This window comes from Amblyomma americanum, chromosome 2, assembly GCF_052857255.1.
Source record: "Amblyomma americanum isolate KBUSLIRL-KWMA chromosome 2, ASM5285725v1, whole genome shotgun sequence".
Classification (NCBI taxonomy): domain Eukaryota; kingdom Metazoa; phylum Arthropoda; class Arachnida; order Ixodida; family Ixodidae; genus Amblyomma; species Amblyomma americanum.
Genome location: NC_135498.1, coordinates 40586108 through 40606047, shown reverse-complemented (window position 1 = coordinate 40606047; position 19940 = coordinate 40586108). Strand labels below are relative to the sequence as shown.

The window sequence follows — 19940 nt, the reverse complement described above, 5'->3', positions numbered from 1 at the left end:
ATGTGCTACTCCACCCATGCATACAACAATCTCCACTGCTTTTTTTGTACCAAATAGCTCCATGATAAGAAGATGAACTCAACTTAGGGTCTCCTAAGTTTTTTGCGCTACCTACATTCAGATTTTAAGAAAAATGCACTCTGTTAAATTTGGTCACATTCATCAGCTGACTCACATAACTGATGCAGTCTCCCTGAGGGCATTCAGGCAGCTGCTACCAATTCCTCGATCCAGTATCCTATGAGAATCAGCAGGCCAACACGGCTCACATATGACATTTTTTGCAAAACCTTCTGGACTGCATTTGGGTTACACACTGACTTCTCCGTAGAATGCATGCTATGCATGAAGAAGGAAAGGATCAGCAAAAGGAAATGACGGGTTGAAAGCTAAATGTACAACTCTCAGCACTCATCAGGAAAGGCCTGTCAACCTTACAGGTTATTCCCACTCCATGCAACTTAGTATGGATGTACCTGCCACTGACTCGCTTCTTAATTATTTTTGCCAATGGCAAATAGGAAAAGCAAAAGGCATCAAGTGTCTGTGTCCTTAGCATTTCTTGGTGCTAGCAGTAATAACATTTTTGATTCAAAGTGCTTCTATCAGGTCATTATATTTTAAGCCAATTTATACAACAATCATGAAGACCAAAGCTGCTAATAATGCTAAGAAGTGATCCAGGAGGCATTCCAGTTTTTGATATCAACAAAAATGACTGCTTTAGACAAACCCCGCTCTTGATGTCGCAGTGTGGACCACAATTTGTTCAGGTAAATAAACATGCTAGTTAAAATAAATGTGCTTAATGTTACACAATTATCATCCCTGTGATACTGCCAAGTGATGATATTTTGATTTCACACATCATCTGAGAATGGCATTACATGGTTAGCAGGCTTGATAACCAAAATCATATCTAATGACATTAAATGTGGCCATGTGCAATTGCCTCAAATTATAATCGTATTAATAAATGCAAGGCCTTTGCCCTTCAATATCATTAAGTTTACTTACCACTCATGTGCTTCAGTTGAGATTTACATAGCGATGTGCAAATATTAGGAACTTTTTTAATCAGACACAAATATTTTTCTTATGCAACATGCGGCATCACACTTTTTGTCACTTTAAATTGCAATCCTTATGAGAAAAAAATATGTCTACTTAAATGCACATCAATGTCCCTATGAACCCAAGTACCAATATGAAGCTAAGGATGAAACTCGTAGCATAAATCTGAGAGCCACTCATAAGTAACAATAAGCAATAAGAAAAAAAATTAAAGCTTTAGTGAATGTTGGTCTGTATCATACCAAAGTAATGCAAGCGTGCACTGATCATTGGTAACATGAATGCTCAAGATAACATTGTTATTATTATATATAATAGTCATGTGCACCTTTGGCTGGGAGAGTAAAGAAAATTTATTTGTGCAAACTACTAGCCTATTTGTGCCTACACATTGAGCACAAAATACCTAGCACATCACGGCCTCTTTTGAATGAAAAGTTTTTTAGCAGGGCGAAGAAGCGACTGCAAAATTGACACATCCACAGCGCCATGTGCTCTACCATTTAAAAACTATTAATCAGGCAAACTAATTTTTATGGAAGCAAAGCCTGACTCATAGATGATACTATAAGAGAACGAAAAAAAAAAGGAGCAAGCTGAGAAAAGTTCTAAGCTAGCAGTTTGAATCATTTATATCAGAAACTGTCTCTGGAAGCTCTCCACATTGAGGTCACGTGAGGCATACAAAAACTATGATAAAATTGCTCCTTCATCATTTTCAGTTCATTCTGACTCTTGCGCCAGCATGCTCCAAGAGCTAGAATGACAACGAATGAGCAAACAGCTAATACATCATAATTTTTGTGTACCTCACAAGACCTGAACACTGCCTCAACTCATCTGCGATGTCACAGCCACCGTTCCGCAGTTAAAATCCAAGGAACAAGAGAATTATTTACTGGCCTCAGGTGAGTTCCACGTGGCAATTCATGCTTACTAGCATCTTGTGGGTCATTCCAAAGAAAAAACACAAAACCAAACTTTGGTGTCGCTACTACCTTGATGCGTCAGCTCTTCAATTATTCGACTGATCTTTCTTCTACCAAAACAATCTGGCTATGTAAGCACGAACAGTAGTTTCGAACAGTGGGGGAAAAGAAAACTTTAGACAAAGCAAATACTCTTCTTATTATTGCATTGAAGCTTTTGGCTACTGCAACGTTCTGTATGTGGCCTGTACGCCCAAACAAGTTTCAAATTCCTGCTGTAATAGACCCCAGATAGAGTAAAGCAGCTGACAATTGCAATGCTTGTGGTGGCTGCACTGAGCAGCATGCTCACCTGCGGAAGAGGACGAAGCTACGCTCGGAGAGCCGACCGGGCGTGCATGATCATGGAGTTGCTGCGCTTGATGCCAGAGTGGCGACGATGGCTGGGCATGCAGGGATGACTGTTCTATCAGAGGCGTCAGTCCCATGAGGACCTGCATTTATTAAGGGGCCACAAAATGGAATCTTTTTAGTCATTCTCTCATGCATAAACAGCACGCACCAACCTCAACAGTATAGAAAGAGAACGTGATTGGCAAAGGAATGATTTAGCAAGCCGTTACAAAATAATATGTCAGAAAATTAAATTGAATAGTTAGTGATGGCCAGATCGTCAGGTGTGCAGCGACTGGAGTGTTTACATTGACAACATTAAGGAATTCCTGTTCTTACAGGATAGGATTGGCTGTGCTCCAATTTCTAAAGGGAGCTCATTTCGTATCACTTTTTGGATTGCTAATGTTTCTTTATATACACAATGTTGTTATTTCATTTATAATCTCCTCTTGGCGACGTTAGCGTGCAATCTAAAATAAAGACTGGTGAAAAAATCAGGTGTCTTTACATGATGAATGTCACGCCGCAAGTTCCTGGAGCCCGTCAAGTTCAGCCCACGTCCGGCACCATAGGAACGAGCCACCGAGGACCAACCAAATACCCTGTGTAGAGTGCTGCGTCCCACACGGCCTTCACCACTGGGGCCCCCCTCGGCCATGGCTGCCTCACTGGAAAATTGCACACAATAACAAAAAAGTGAGACATTGCCCTCCATCAAGCCAAGGAACAGACAGTGATAGCCATATGACCCTCTCCCCCATAGGGATGCACAGAAAAAGGGGGGGAGCAGTGGTCCTCTAACAGACATGGGGGAGGGCTCAACTGCCTTTTAAAGCACTCATTCCCACATGCTCTCGACCAATTGGTTTGTTTCCTTTCGACAGTCCAATTGGCTCTTCTATTTCATATTGGATATTAGTAACGGTTCCTAAGATTAAATTTGGCTGCATCAGCTATTGAAAGCAGATGCTTTCAGTTATCACTAATCCTGTTCACAACACACAATTGTCCACAAATCCCACAGCAGGGTCCTCATAAGGTTAACGCTGTAGAATACCTGACAGATGCTCTATCTGCTACTGGCAAAGATAAGATGCACTTCTCACAGTCATCGCACCTCATGCTAAGAGGCCGAAGTTTTCAACACTATTCCTCAGAAAACTCAACACTTGGCAGTATTTTGCAAAGCTACGTTGCAACATTCATTCTGCTGATATCAACAGCAATGGAATTAAAACAGGCAAATTTTTTAATGAGGTGCAATAATGTGCACAAGGTGTAAATGAGGGCAGCCTAACCAATGGTAGCATGTTTAATGTAATTTGGCCGGTACTCGCATGCTCCATATTATTGCAGCTGTGCCTGCACCAATGACCACAAGCAGCGTATTCAAACTCTGAAATAGTATGAGAAAGCTACACAAACTAGTGAGGGATTTAGAAGACTGCCCAAATTCAATGAGTGCCCTTGCCTGCAGAATTTCTCACACACCTTCGTAATGCAGTGATGAAGCAGTTTGTTGAATGCCCTGCATATATGTGAGGCCTTCAGTGAGAAGAAACCAGGCCCACACTGTGATTTCTGGCCGTTTTGTCTTGCTTCACATCTGGTGTCCTAATCTGATGTGTGTAAAAACTAACCTGACACATAAAAAGACAAAGGATGTGATTTGTTTGTTCCTGTCATTTAACAAGATAAGAAAGACTGAAGCAAATATGTCCCAAAGTTTTATCATTTCTCTTTTTAAAAGAACAGGCTAATAATGCATAGAAAAATATGAGAAAGAAATATTACGCACCTCGCTTTCTTATTACTAGTGCTGTAGCATCATGATGAAATAACAAGCAAAACCGCGGAGACAATTGTTTGAATGCGTGATAGAGCCAGTCTCCAGACGAAAGCGCGCGGCAAAATGCGAAGTCGAACACTAATATAAGGAGTCCCGGCGAAACATTTACTTAATGAAGTTTCGCATACGTACTAATACTTGGCCCCTGCCAAGTACACGTGTCGATTACGGGGCTATTAATAGCACACCATGCGACGCGGCGAATGCGCCGAAAGGAACCAGGATGCAGTACGCGCGCAGTCTACGTAGCACGCACCGCATTACACATCACGAGAGCCATGAGAAATCAGCTGACAGCACGGGTGTAAGACCCGATTCTCGAATGACAATTGCAGGGGGCTCAGTTCTTAGAACACAGTACGGCAGGAATGGAACAACTTGTTGTACACATACACAAGCACTCTTCGGTCACGCCTGTTTTTAATTTGCGTCACAACAGCGCAACTGTGAACTTGTCACTCGATCACGCGATGGTGTGTACGTATAGCTCTGTGTCCTCTTCCATCCAAAATCGAAATGGGTCAATAAGATAAAGGAACACAAAAGGAGCGACAACAATGGTACAGGCCGCGCCGCGTCAATACTTCGGGCCTGGTGGCACGCGTGACGCAATTAAAAAGAAAACAGAAACCAACCTGTTGTCAGAAGAAGATCGACCAGCGCTACTAGGTTGAAGGGTTCCGTGGACGCAGGCCGGCGGGTTCTGCGGCGGTTCCAGCTTGATCCACGAAGGTGTTACCGCGGATGAGGGAAAACTATAACTGAACACTACATAGCATGAGCACTGCCAGCAGCGTTTTACGTAGCGTCCCCCGACACCGATAGTAGCGCGACGGCAGCGAATGGACAGCGCGCTGGAAGCGTCCACATTGGACACCAAGAACGGAATGCTTCAACGAAGCACCGTGACTTTAGTCGCCACACTTGAATTTCTTGTAATCACAGAGCCGCCGAACAGGTGCTCGCGCACACCTTGGCAGGACTTTCTGTCGACATTTACGGATTGCAGCGGTAGAAAAATTCGTCGGTACGGAAACAACACGACCAGCTGTCGCGTTAGGTGGTGGCTTCGTCGCCAGGTCGCGCTACCACCTTACGCCTCAGTCGATACAAGACGATCCAACTTTATCCAGTCCTGTCAATACTTTTGCTTTTGGTTTCGGTTCCTGTAATGCGTACGTTGGGAGCTTTTGCTAGTTAAATTGTTACCTACGTTCCTTTAATGCTGTCTTATGCTTTTCTGCCCAAGACTAAGACGCGCTGTTGCACAGATTACACCGCTTTTAGTGCGTTTGGTGACGAATTATTTTAGATGCCATCGCTCCCTCCACTCACATAAATAATTTGCAAGGTGGTTATAAATAGGTTATAAATATAACCTCCTTGATCATTTTCTGTTAGAGAGTTTAGAACTTAGACTTAGGAGGCAAGCGGTGAATAGCACTGGAGAGATCGTGTCTCCGTGCTTAACAGCCTTTCCCTATTGGGATTTTTTTTTATTATTGAGACAAGCAGCAGATGGCGGCAGAAAGTTAATTAGGTAAGCGAATGAGATAAAGAAGTCTGCAGGGATAACTAGCACAGGAGCAGGTTAATCACTGATGTCCACTAGGGGGCTGGATGGCGTATAAGTGCCCGAAAGTGCAGCAACCAGAAGTGTGGATGAAAGAAAGCTTGAGAGAGGCTTTCGCTATCCGAGCTGCACGCCAAAATGTGTGCCGGAATTTCGAGAGTGTCCCAGTTCGGTTCCGGACGTGGGTCAACTCAATTTATAAATTTTCGGGGGTGGGCCACCCAATTTCGAAAGGCGGGCCAACCCATTTTTGGAGATGGGCCAATTCCATTTTGAGAGTAGGTCAATTAAGCCTGTCTTCCACCCGAGAACATTCAGATTAACTGCCAGTCATTTCGGCCAAGGTCATTCCCAGGGCAAATTTCGGGAGCCCTAACCATATTTGGGACATGACTCATGTGCAATACCGCACGCGCTGCCATATCCTGACCCTGCAAGGCCACCCCCAAAATTGAGGTTTGCTTGGGTCATTCCCATGCACACCCCTTCGCTTACTGAGTGACTGAGGCATCATTAGACACCTTTAGCGTACCGTGTTACGGTTGCCGTTACCGGAGTACCGGTAACCGACTCGGCAGGCGAGCGCGTACATAGATAGATAGATATTTGAGGCCTTACCCTTTGTAACGGGCGGGCTTCACTATTGATTGAGCAACCGGACCAAAAAAAAAACAAAAAAAAAACGAGAATATGAAAGCGCACAAGGAGAGGAAAGAAAAAACGCACAAGAAACGAAAAAAAAAACGAAAAACACGCAAAGGGTAAAGTCAGGAGGTGGGGGGGGTTCGCTCATCGACCTCGTTCATGCGGTTTCGCGCGGTTAGACACAGTGCTCCACCAAAGAGTTAGTCGTCGCTTGGTTCGCAGCACCCCCTCGCTCTTGTCCTTGGAGCTGTCTCCTTCGTCGTCCACTGCAGGACCGTGAAACCCGAGCGCCTGTGGGAATGTGGTGCCCTCTGTCGGCCTCGGATGGAGTACGTCTTTGGGACATCATCAGGTGCTTGATGGTCTCCTCCGCGTCGCCACACGCTCGGCGTAGTGCTGCCTGTGCTTCTGGTATTGTATCGAAGCGACGGCGGTACACCAGCGTTCGCAGCGCTGCGGCACGGGCCTGAAACAGCAATGTACTACCCAGGCCGTTGTCAAATATCTTTTCGGGTCCGATGCTGTTCTTGCACTCGCGGTACACAGCCAGTGTCGGTTTTTCGGCGAGCGCCTGCAGCCATTGCTTGTTCTCATTTTCCTAGACCCGTCTCCTTGCCTCCTGTTTCCATGCGGTTGCTGATTCGGCATTTATGGGTTCCTGGAAAAGGCCATACTTGACTTCTATCCTGTAGAGACGCGCTTTGCCTATGTAGTGCGTAGGCACGTCGCAGCGAGGTATTCAAAGACCCGCCTTGTCCATCGGTCGCGGCTCATGAACTGGAGTCGACCTCGGTACTCCAGCTTGCTGCATGCCTCCCTTGCCTCAAAACTAGACCAGCCAAGGTCGCCTTGGATGGCTGCATTGGCCACCCGTCCATGACATCCGACTGCACCTATGGGTGAAGTGATGTAGCTGCCGTGTATATGGCGCCATCTGTCGCCCTCAAAGCTACCTTCGCATGAGCGCTGACGGCGTGCGGGTCCCCGGTACTCCAGTAACGGTAATACAGTGCGCTAAAGGTGTCTAAAGGTAAAGGCGTGAGGCATCGTCGAAATCGCTGCAGGTAGGCTAGAAGTGCTTTCTCATTAAAATATTACTTTCGCTTCTCGATCGACAGCCAAAAAACACAACATGGGCAATAAATTCGTGGCGCGACCTCACGTGAAATGATCGACGCTCTTCACACAGAAAATAGATTGAATCTGTGAATTTTTCCAAAGAAGAATAGTTACTGTACCTGCGCGTTCCTTACGGTGGCCATAATCGTTGCAGTGCAGTTATTGTATCCTTCGGATTTATTTGTTTTATTTATTTATAGAGGTTCCTACAGCGCCCTTCTGGGCATTATTGCAGGGGGAAGGTATGAAACATGGACTTTAGACATGTGGTGCAATATACAAAATACATCCAGAATGCAAATGAAAAAGAAACAATGCTACACTTCACTAATAACGCAGTGATGGACAAGACACAATACGCAAATAAAACATCCACAGTAAAACTGGAAAACAATGTAACAATTCAGTTATGTCAAGATATAGAAACGTGGTCATATAAATCAGTCTCCCTTCACAAATCGAGCTGCACGCTTCTCCAGTATATCTGTACTCTTTTTCGTTGCCAGGGCCCGTCTACCACACGCACGCGTACTCTAGGATCGGGCGTACATTTCCGATCGATGTACAAGATTCGTTTTAACTGCGGCAGAGCATGTCTGAAATTGCGTCGCAAGAAATTCAGCCCCCGGCTAGCCTTTGTCATTAAATACTCTGCATGGGAGTTCCAGGACACCGTGCTCGAAAAAATACCGCTATAGTTATTTAAACTGTGTCGCAACAGACAAGGCAGTGTCATTGATAAGATAATCTTTCATGAGAGGCTGTGTTTTATTTGTGAAGCTAATGAGACTGCACTTTCAAATAGTAAGTTTCATGTTCCACCTTGCGCACAACGCTAGAACAGAGTTGAGGTCATTATGCAAGCAGTGATGATCAGTTTCACAGCCAACATTGCGATAAATACAGCTATCATCAGCAATCATCTGACTCGGCTTTTCAGCAAGTTCACTGACGAACACCAGTTAAAGAAGCGGACCCCGAACAGATCTTTGTGCAACGCCAGATGATACATTCGCATAACATGACGATACACCATTGGGAACCACTCGCTCTCTTCTGTCAAACAGATTAGCTTCGATCCAAGCCACAAGTTTAGCAGATGTGTTAAGAACAGACAACTTCTGTTGATGATTATGATTTTTTTGGCGCAAGGGCTTCTGTGGCCAAAGAGCGCCATGGCACAAGGGATCTTTCGATTACTCAAGGTGGGGTCAACGACCCATTTCCCAAGCATTTTACCCTAAATAAGACGAGCACCAGGCCAGGGGAAAGCTTGTACCCATTGTATCACCGGTGGGTACCTGGTGGCACTGGGGATTGAACCCCGCACCTCACGCATGCGAGGCGGATGCTCAAGCGACTAGGCCACCGCTGCGGTATAACTTCTGTTCTGTAACAGCAATGTGTGCGAGTCCGAATCAAACGACCTATGGAAATCCAAAATTATAGAGTGTACCGAGGCTGCGGCGGACGGCGGCGGTGGGTACTTGCCTGTAGAGTTAACAGAAAAGGCAACGTCGTGTGTAAATTCTATTAGCTGTGTGTCGCATTAAAATCCGGCTCTGAAACCATGTTGCACAGGGAAGAAAAAGTAGTTGCTATTCAGATGGCTAATCAGATTGGTATAAATGATGTGCTCTAAAGTTTTACAAAACACGCTAGTCAGAGAAATGGGTCTAGTTTGAGCTTATTTTGTTTTTTCACTAGTTTTATAGATGGGTATAACATTCGCGCTTTTTTTTTTTATAGCGTTGTTTGTTGCCTCTGGGCATAAGAGGAGTTGGGTAGAAAAGAGAAAGAAAAGAAAAGAGTGGGTGGGTGTTAAATGAAGGAGAAAAGGTGGGCCGGTCTAGTGAAGGCGAGGAGGGAGCAGTGATGTGGCCCCTGCGTCCAAGCAATACGCGAGGACGGGTTCTCTGGCTGAAGACCCGCTGCTGCCAGGTGGCGAATTCTGGTTGGCTTCAGCGCCGGGTAAACCCACAAGTGGTGAATGTCAGCCTCAGTTTCTTGCGAGTTGCAGACCGCACAGCCTAGGCGGGGATATAAGTCGAATCAGAAGGCAATGCACCTTGTTCAAAGGATGTTGTAAATACTGTAGTGAAAAAGGGGGCGATAGAGGTAGCGGAGCTCTTTAGGATCAAGTTGATATGATCTGGATTAGAAAGCTGAGTGGTGGACTTTAATCGTCTGTAAAAGCAAACTAATCCCATGCACTGTAAATTCGATGTAAATTCGAGACTATCGTTACCCTCGAAATCAGCGACGGAAACAACCGGTTGCGAAAACGCAGCTGAAAGTAAGGATTGAAGATTTATGCTTTGTCTTCATTATCAATTCGACGCCGTCCAAGATATCAGGAATTACTTCTGTACTTTTTGACTTACTTTTCACGTAGTTCCGTACTTCCTTCCGACTATCTTTAATTTTCTTTCCTAGATTAAACAAATATGTATTTTTTCGCGTTATCTAGGGCACTATCTAGTCGCGTTATCTAGGGCGCTATCGCTATCGCCTGCTTTGCGGCGCCAGTCACAGTCACTTCGGAGTCGTGTTCCTGCATGTGTTAACGATGTCTGGGCTGCAACAGCTACGGTGGTGTTTGGTTTTGTGCTCGTGACCTTCGAAACTGCGAGGGGTGCAGTGAGACCAGCACCACGCATACAACAGGAACCCTTACCTGCGCATGCTTCCTCGGGAGCCACCGCTCAATTCGGCGCCGTGGATCACGAGCAATGATTTAGTCACTGCTGTTGCCGAAGCAGTCATCATGCTTGGTCCGCAGAAGAATCGGCACATCGTGGGAACCGACTATGCAACTGTGTGTTAACTGAGTTCTATTGGTATGTCATATATTAGCATGGACAGTGAAGGCCCCCGCGTGATATTGGTTTGTTTTCTTGTGTTCACATAAATACTAGTCAATTTTTTGCAGTTATCTACGACTGTGAGGCATATCGTGCATGCATTAAATTGCGTGGACTAACTGTGCGTGGAGTGATCGTTCCGTACAGTGTGAACTCGGTGCACGGAATGATCGTACATGTGTTAATTGCGTGAATTATGCACGAAATGAGGTACTGAAATTGTCAGCTGCGTCGTTTGAGATCAGCATAACACCTCTGGCGCGTCGACACACATTACCTTGGAGGAAAAACGGTAAGGCGCCCGTGTGCTGTGCGATGTCAGTGCACGTTAAAGATCCCCGGGTGGTCGAAATTATTCCGGAGCCCTCCACTAGGGCACATCTTCCTTCCTTTCTTCTTTCACTCCCTCCTTTATCCCTTCCCTTAAGGCGCGGTTCAGGTGTCCAACGATATACGAGACGGATACTGCGCCATTTCCTTTCCCCAAAAACCAATTATTATTATTATTATTATTATTATTATTATTATTATTATTATTATTATTATTATTATTATTATTATTACTTCCACAGTCTACGGTACGCGATTACACATCAAACACACGGATTAAATTATGAAAGAAATCGAGATGCTAAACACCCAAGGTTTACATTGTTACACTGTTATCGCATCAACACATTACAGCATGGAATATGAATTGAGAATTGTGAGGTTTAACATTCCGAAGCGACACATGGACTATGATAGATGTTGTAATGGAGGGCTCCGGATTAATTTTACACCACCTGGAGCTCTTTAACCTGCGCTGACATGGCTCACCACCCGGGTGTTTTCGTCTTTCGCTTTCTTCGAAATACGACCGCGACGAACGGAATCGAACCCGCGAACTCGGGATCAGCAGCCGAACGCCGAGGCCACTGAGCTACCGTGGCGGGTCAGTATGGAGTATAGAACGCCAGTAACAAAGAAGACAACATTGAGACGAGCCGGAATAAATTACTTACCAAGAATACTTACTAATTATTGCAAAGAGGAAACAAATATGATGTGTCATTCGTGTTCAGTTCTATTCGTAGTAAACTCCTAAACGTGAGTCGTCCGAAAAATTCAAGAAAATTTCTGAAGAATCGGTTTCTTTCCTCAATGTACCGCCTTGTAGAATTTATTTCTCAAAAGAAAGTTACCAAATTCTGTTTATGTCCTGTTCCGAGTGCAAGAATTGTGTCCACTTTTCAGCGCTTTCTTCTCTCTCTATCTCTCTCACTTTTGCTTTTTATCTACAATTCTGTTATTGTGTGCGCAGAGATATTTGTTATTTTTCATATAAGAACATTTAATACTATCGCCATGCTCATATTACTTTGTTTCGACTAGAACTGCTTGATGAGACCCTTACACCGTGAATGTCCCTACTTTTGGTTTGTTTTCCAGGTTTTACCATTTTTCTGTGCATTTTGCATGCGTATGTGTTCAACGTGGCCGTGCCCGGTTGCTCTACCTATAATATTAGCACTATATAATTAAATTCGATTTGTGCGCTTGCACATAAAAAGTATCAAACAATCCTACTTCCTGAGTGAAACGCGAGGGAAGAGTTAGAAATACGAAGCGTGCTCTGTACGTACTATTCTGGCTGCAACTTTACGAGTGAGGCGGATTGGAAGCTGCCAAAAGAAAGCATAGTGTGGCGGTAAGGGAAGTTTCCATACTAATATGACTTTCCACCACCAATGCATTCTGCTTTTCCCGCTCAACGCAGGGACAAGACTCTCTGCGGACCCCTAAAGTCGCTCTATATTCACAAAGAGGCAAAATGCTTCAGTCGACCAATAATAATAATAATAATTGATTTTTGGGGAAAGGAAATGGCGCAGTATCTGTCTCATATATTGTTGGACACCTGAACCGTGCCGTAAGGGATGGGTAAAGGAGGGAGTGAAAGAAGAAAGGAAGAGAGAGGTGCCGTAGTGGAGGGCTCCGGAATAATTTCGACCACCTGGGGATCTTTAACGTGCACTGACATCGCACAGCACACGGGCGCCTTAGCGTTTTTCCTCCATAAAAACGCAGCCGCCGCGGTCGGGTTCGAACCCGGGAACTCCGGATCTCGACCAAGCTGCCGGTTGAGGAATTCCGACTCGTCGCGTCTGTGCTGTCCTGATTCCTGACGGATGTTCATCTTTTGACGCATTTCCCCGGTGCAGCGCTTTCTCGTCATTATGGATTCTCTTTACTTTTCTAGCGAGTCAGTGCCTGGCTCGTTCTTCCTTCCGGTCGTTCGTCATTTTTTAAAAAAGTGTAGCGTTTTACGCCGTCCTGGATTCCGAGTCAGCTCGGCTTAGCGCTTTCCTTCCGTTGCTTCACTGATCCTGCTGGCAGCACCCGCGCACGTGTTCTGCAGCTTTTATTACTCCCTTAAGTGGAAATATTCTGCTGCGCGAAAAATAAAGTGCATTTTTAGAGTTCAAACACGCAAAAAAAAAAAACAGGCATCGTTCACCGACGACCGAACTAAAGAGTTCTTCTTTCTTCTGCACATATCTCGCGCGAAGCCTCTTACGGTGCCCTGGAGCCGAGAGATGGTTACTCCGTAGAAACGTGCAACACTGGAAAAGTTGGTGCTGGTGTCGTCTGATCATTCGAAACCCTAACGCACAATGCTTGTCGAACGTAAGAACAGGTTATTATCTTCGTGACTGGTCGGCAGTTGTAGGCTCGATGCAGAAGCCCGCCAATTGCAACAACCAGTGATATGACAGCCATGAGCCTCTAAAAACCAGGAAGAGCTCTTGCGCGTGATTAGCGCCTGATTGGGCGACGTCACAGCTTTAGCTATCGCAGCACTGCAGGGTTTTAGCTAGAAGAGTATGAAACGCGTAACCTTGGTCCTCAGCCGCTCCCCCCCTTCCCCCCTCCCTGTTAGTAGAAGCAACGAAAGCGTTGAGCAACGTACAAGAACTAGGGCTCTGTACGGCGTTCTAGGAAAAGAAGTCGCGTTCCAGTTACGACTTTCTTATCCATTTATAATTGGATTTACGGCTGCATAAGTTTGGCCCGCTGCTTATGGTTCGTGGAGGCATTGCGCTGATAAAGCAGTGTTCGGCGGTTTGTACTTCAGCCATATAAATTTAATGTTACCTGGACTCACGTATACAGCGGGGAATTTAGAAGTGCAGATACCCAACCTGAATCAGAAAGAGCTCTGTTATGCAGAAATGAATCAGACGGCAAGTAATAGAACGCATTTCAAAACACAGTTCTTTAATTGCACCCTTAAGAAACTGCGAACTGATCAAAGAATCTAGGAAAGACTTGTTAGGTCTGCACATTGAAATTCCGCCTAGCAACAAGACTGACGTATTACAGGACACCACTAACTTTTTTTTTTCCACCGGAATAAAGACGTTTTGAGCGGTGACAAACATTTCAACTGAATGCCACAACCTGCGTGGGACAGTCTAGTAACCTTCTATTAACCGTCATGTATATCATAGCGAGCACATCTTTCCATTCCATTCACTCCTATTAACCTTCGAGTTATATTTGGACCTGTCACAGGGCCAAATTTCGAAACATGAGCCAAATGGAGAGTTTTGAGACCAGAATAATCAAAGAGCTCCATTACAGAGGGCGACCATCTTTTCTTGCATAATAGTTTTCCGGTGGTAAAGTGACTGGTCAGCTTTAGTAGCTAGTTTAGATGGTTATAGCCGAGACGTTTGCCTAACGCCTCAGTAAACGAGGAGGTTATCGTCTCAAAAGAGTGCAGACTTTCATCTCCTCCGGACACCAGTGAGACGTCGCGAGAGCGAGATATACCTGCGCGCCTCCGGCTTTCACGGCTGGGCGCAGGATTGCGCCGACAAGATTTTAAATCTTACTATTCATGAAACTCTGAACCTTCTTGTTCAAGTTAACCAACTCTCCGCTATTCGGGTCGCTTGGTAACAGCATAAAATTTTCAATGCTTTCACCAAATATATTAAAATCCTGTCGAGAACTCAATATTGCAGCTTTTAATCCTTGCACTAACGTGTTCGAACATAGTTTTTTTTTTCCCGAGCACTATAGAAATTTGGAACTCTCTCTTCTGGTCATACACGTGCGTTGCCTCTGAATGAATTGTTAGGTTCCGTGATTCGAAGGTGACATGTTCTTACTTAGCTTTCCTTGTGCTTTGGCATATCGAGTAGCCGCGGTCGTATGCTGCTGATTGTTACGATTGTGTTTGTGTGTTTTTTATCTCATTTTGCCATAGCCTCATGGGAGACAGGAGTACGTGAAGATTAAAAAAATGATTATGACCAGTGTTAAGTCCAGGATTCTTGGATATTAATTTTAATATTGTGAGGCAACTATAAAATATTTCAAGGTGCTGTTATGGAAATATTGAAGGTACGTACTGGTCAATTCTTACGATGCGTAGCAAAATCCTTCTTTTAAAGTTTGTCCATCGCTAGCATCAAGGGGCAAAAACGTTAATAGAAAAAAAATGCAAGCCTGGAGAGGGGAGCTCTGCGGATACATTGATTACAATAGTGAAATCTTACGATATATAAAAAAAAATTACGTGCATAAACATACCCAGCAGTTCTAGACAAAAGCATTTTTGAACGGTAAACTATTTATGAACGCAATTTTTTCACATGATGTAAGATTTCGCTCTAACAGTCAGCATATTTGCAGATCATCCGACTGCAGTCTTCTAGTTTTTTTTTTTTCTATCCACATTTCTGCTATCGTCAAAATCGTTCCCCGTTGGTTGCCTATGGGAGCCATAACTGTTCGATGCGGTCGATAGAAGCACTTAACAAAAGATTTTGCTACATATCAGAAGAATGGACAATTAATTACCTTCAATATTATCGTAAAAATATTTTACAATGTTCAAATTTTCAAAATTTTTGCCCGAAATTGCTGGACATGACCGTTAAAAATGCGCTTGTCAAGAATTTCTGGGCATGATAGTTACCGAAGGTTAACAAATGGTGACAGCTCCTAAAAAGTGGGCAGTTTGCTATCATAAACATCAAAGTCTTCCTGTAACTTCTATTTCTCCATTCTATATGTGTTTTTCCTTTTCGTTTGAAACAGGTCAGCGCTAAACAAGAGACAAACACGGCGAGAGAACGACGACACAAGGGATGAGCGCTACTAACAACTGGTTTTATTCTTCGCTTCAGGGAAAGTATTTAAAGCCTTGTCACATCATATCATGCACACAGCCAGGGGCGTCAACATTCTTTCATATCAAAAAAGTTACGATATATATCTTAACACAGCAAGCCACAAAGAGCCAGTAATCGACAGCGTGAGTAACAGAAAAGGAAAAAGGAAGAAACAAACAGGACTAATAGAAAAATTAATCAGTTATTTTTTAAACGCGTCTCAAGAAATGCCCGCTCCGCAGAGAACAACGCTATTGAGGCATCGCTCACACACTGATCTCGTTTTTTGTGTATGTGGAAAGCTTCCAGCAAGACTCTGGATGTTCTTCCACATAATGTGGAATGTGTTTATGTGGATGTTCTTCCACATAAACATAAGCTTTCCACATAAATAATTGTTTTTTTTTGGGGGGGGGGAAGGAAATGGCGCAGTATCTGTCTCATATATCGTTGGACACCTGAACCGCGCCGTAAGGGAGGGGATAAGGGAGGGAGTGAAAGAAGAAAGGAAGAATTAGGTACCGTAGTGGAGGGCTCCGGAATAATTTCGACCACCTGGGGATCTTTAACGTGCACTGACATCGCACAGCACACGGGCGCCTTAGCGTTTTTCCTCCATAAAAACGCAGCCGCCGCGGTCGGGTTCGAACCCGGGAACTCCGGATCAGTAGTCGAGCGCCCTAACCACTGAGCCACCGCGGCGGGTTTTCCACATAAACAAAAAACGAGATCAGTGTGTGAGCGATGCCTCAATAGCGTTGTTCTCTGCGGAGCGGGCATTTCTTGAGACGCGTTTAAAAAATAACTGATTATTTTTTTTTATTAGTCCTGTTTGTTTCTTCCTTTTTCCTTTTCTGTTGTTCACGCTGTCGATTACTGGCTCTTTGTGGCTTGCTGTGTTAAGATATATATCTTAACTTTTTTGATATGAAAAAATGTTGACGCCCCTGGCTGTATGCATGATATGATGTGACAAGGCTTTAAATACTTTCCCTGAAGCGAAGAATAAAACCAGTTCTTAGTAGCGCTCATCCCTTGTGTCGTCGTTCTCTCGCCGTGTTTGTCTTTTTTAGCGCAGACCTGTTTCAAACGAAATGCTTAACCAACTAGCCCAGCACCAAGTTTTGCTAAACTATATGTTTTGAGCAGTGACGAGCAGTTCCTCTGGGTGCTGCAGGGGGCGTGACAGTCTGCCTATTTTAAGCATATTTAGCTAGAATGAGGCAGTATCCCTCCAGTTGCCGACGCAGGCCTAGTCACCGTTTACCACAGTCGCTATCCCCGTGGCCTCAGGGTTTAGAGAAATCGAAGGTAACGCAAATGTGTTTGCCGTAGACGTTAGTAAAAAGATTTGGAGGATTGGTGGCTTCAAAGTAGGGCAGTTACCAAAAGAATTTGTATTTAAAGAAAGGGAGAATTTCTGGCCAGCATCTTGAAGTTTGGCAGATTGGTTAGACAAATAAAAATGGGGACACTTCTGTTCCCCCTTTAAGGGTATGATGGAACAAAGGTTCTTCTTAATCATGCAGACATGGACACCGTTTCCTCTTTCACGATCAAAATCAACATGTGAAAGACCGCACAACATGCATATAAAGCCCCACTTTAACCAAACCGTGAGAACGGTTACGTGTGTGACTCGCAACCTGAGGGTGATGGGTTTCCGATACGCCGATGTGTGGCTGGCGCCATCTGTGGGGGCCTCTTGTAACAGCCACTTTTTCGACCTGTCCAGATTTTCCGGTCACGCCGACGCCAACGCCGACACCGACTTTTCTGCGACACGGACCCTTTACACTTTCGCGCAAAAACATTTAGGCGATCCTCGGTGGATCAGTTGAACGCGTTAGCATGTTCTGTTCATATTCCTTTATTTGCATTTTTGCAACATGGTGTACCACTTATTTCTATCACACACACACTGATGGCTCTTTTTAAAGTGGTGCCGTACTTACGTTCTTTATATCTAGGGGTCGGACTCGCTTTTTATGTTTTGAAAATTCGGCCGACTTTTTTTCAGTGTTTATTTCAGAACCCGTTTCGTTTTTTTTTGGCCAATGCATTGCTGACTTTTTTCGGTTATTTAATGTGACAATCCTGTGGGGTAAAAGTCACTTTGAGTCTATCTTTGGCGTTTTCCTCAGCACGAATAGTTTATTTACCAGTAATTAACAGACAAATGGCAGTACTTGGAGCGGTGCATGTCGAAGGAATTACTATTTTCATTTAAAAAGTAACGCAAGTGAGGAAGCCGGCAGACAAAAACGAAAATAGAAGTTTACTTCTACGATCTAGGTTTACATGTTATCGGGTTGTCGTGCTGGTTTGAGAGAGTGGGCGGGGCATCACCTGGCCTGTGTGTTAATGGCAGCGATGGAACTGCCTCTCAATCATCGTGGTAGCCAGACCTTGATACTTTTTTCGTGAAAACCATGCACGGTTTCGTACCAATGTCCTACGTCCTGCTGTAATCCTACCTAATAACTGCGCTAAGCGTGTCATAACAGCGATCAAACAGCGCTTAGCCAGCATACGTCAAGGAAGTGGTGCTTCACGTTCTGCAGACGCATGTAATCTAGCGGAGCAATACCTCAAATCGCACAACTGCGCTGCTTACTCAACAATACCACCTTTGAATCATGCCTCTGGCTTCCCTATATTAATTTTCAACTTTGACTAGTGTAGCTGGTATTAAACAGCCAACTAGCTATGCCATCCGTGCCAAAAGATACCGGCCTTCTTCGGTTAAAACCCAATTTAGAAAACTGAATTCGGTGCACTTTTACAGTTTTTTTTCAGGTTATACCGGTAAGTTTAACCTTTAGTTATATTTGAGTTTGACACACTAAAGTTCGTTAAATTCGAGGTAGTACACTAAGGTTCGGTATATCAGAGGTCAACACGCGCAAGCTCGTTTTATCCTAGTTCGTTATATCTAACGTGGAATATTTAGGTTTGCCGTATCCAAGGTTCACACACTAAAGTTTGTTATATTCGACGTGGTACACATAGGTTCGTTATATCCGACGTCGACACATGAAAGTTCGTTATATCTAACATGGAATATTTAGGTTTGCCGTATCCAAGGTTCACACACTGAAGTTCGTTATATTCGAAGTGGTACACTTAGGTTCGCTATGTCCGAGGTCGACACATGAAAGTTCGTTATATCTAACGTGGAATATTAAGGTTTGCCATATCCAAGGTTCACACACTAAAGTTCGTTATATTCGACGTGTTACACTTAGGCTCATTATGTCCGAGGTCGACACATGAAAGTTCGTTAGGTTTGTCATATCCAAGGTACATACACTAAAGTTCGTTATATTCGACGTGGCAAACGTAGGTTCGTTATATCCGAGGTCGACACATGAAAGTTCGTTATATCTAACGTGGAATATTTAGATTTGCCATATCCAAGGTACACTCACCAAATAAAGTTCGTTATATTCGACGTGGTACACTTAGGTTCGTTATATCCGAGGTCTCGTTATACCTAACGTGGAATATTTAGGTTTTCCATATCCAATGTTCCCTCACTAAAGTTCATTATATTCGACGTGGTACACTTAGGTTCGTTATGTCCGAGGTCGACCCATGAAAGTTCGCTATATCTAACGTGGAATATTTAGGTTTGCCATATCCAATGTTCACTTACTCAAGTTCGTTATATTCGACGTGGTACACTTAGGTTCCTTATATCCGAGGTCTACACATGAAAGTTTTTTATATCTAACCTGGAATATTTAGGTTTGCCATATCCAATGTTCACACACTAAATTTCGTTATATTCGACGTGGTACACTTAGGTTCGTTATATCCGAGGTCGACACATGAAAGTCGTTATATCTAACGTGGAATATTTAGGTTTGCCATATCCAAGGTTCACTCACTAAATTTCGTTAATTCGACGTGGTACACTTAGGTTCGTTAAATCCGAGGTCGACCCATGAAAGTTCGTTATATATAACGTGGAATATTTAGGTTTACCATGTCCAAGGTTCACTCACTAAAGTTCGTTATATTCGACGTGGTACACTTAGGTTTGTTATATCTGAGGTCGACACATGAAAGTTTGTTATATCTAACATGGAATATTTAGGTTTGCCATATCCAAGGTTTACACACTAAATTTCGTTATATTCGACGTGGTACACTTAGGTTCGTTATATCCGAGGTCAACACACGTAAGTTCGGTTGGTAGCCATGTGCTCACGTTAGACAGCGATTGCCATTTCCGCTCCTTACATACATACATACATACATACATTCATACATACATACATACATACATACATACATACATACATACATACATACATA

At 44.0% G+C, this 19940-nt stretch overlaps 1 protein-coding gene across 2 annotated transcripts in view; it reads right to left on the bottom strand.

Moving 5' to 3' along the window:
* Window positions 1-5327, bottom strand: part of LOC144121072 (E3 ubiquitin-protein ligase RNFT2) — a 37620-nt gene extending 32293 nt beyond the window's left edge. The window contains exons 1-3 of one of the 2 annotated variants that reach the window (XM_077654014.1): window positions 4884-5327; window positions 2908-3067; window positions 2356-2497 (exon numbers count right to left, since the gene is read on the bottom strand). In XM_077654014.1, the coding sequence (XP_077510140.1) occupies window positions 2356-2497; window positions 2908-3057 (292 nt within the window). In that variant the 5' untranslated portion in view covers window positions 3058-3067; window positions 4884-5327. Of the gene's footprint in view, window positions 1-2355; window positions 2498-2907; window positions 3068-4197; window positions 4325-4883 lie in introns of those variants that run through there. The other variant, XM_077654015.1, reaches the window with a different exon arrangement.
* Window positions 5328-19940: the final 14613 nt, after the last annotated feature.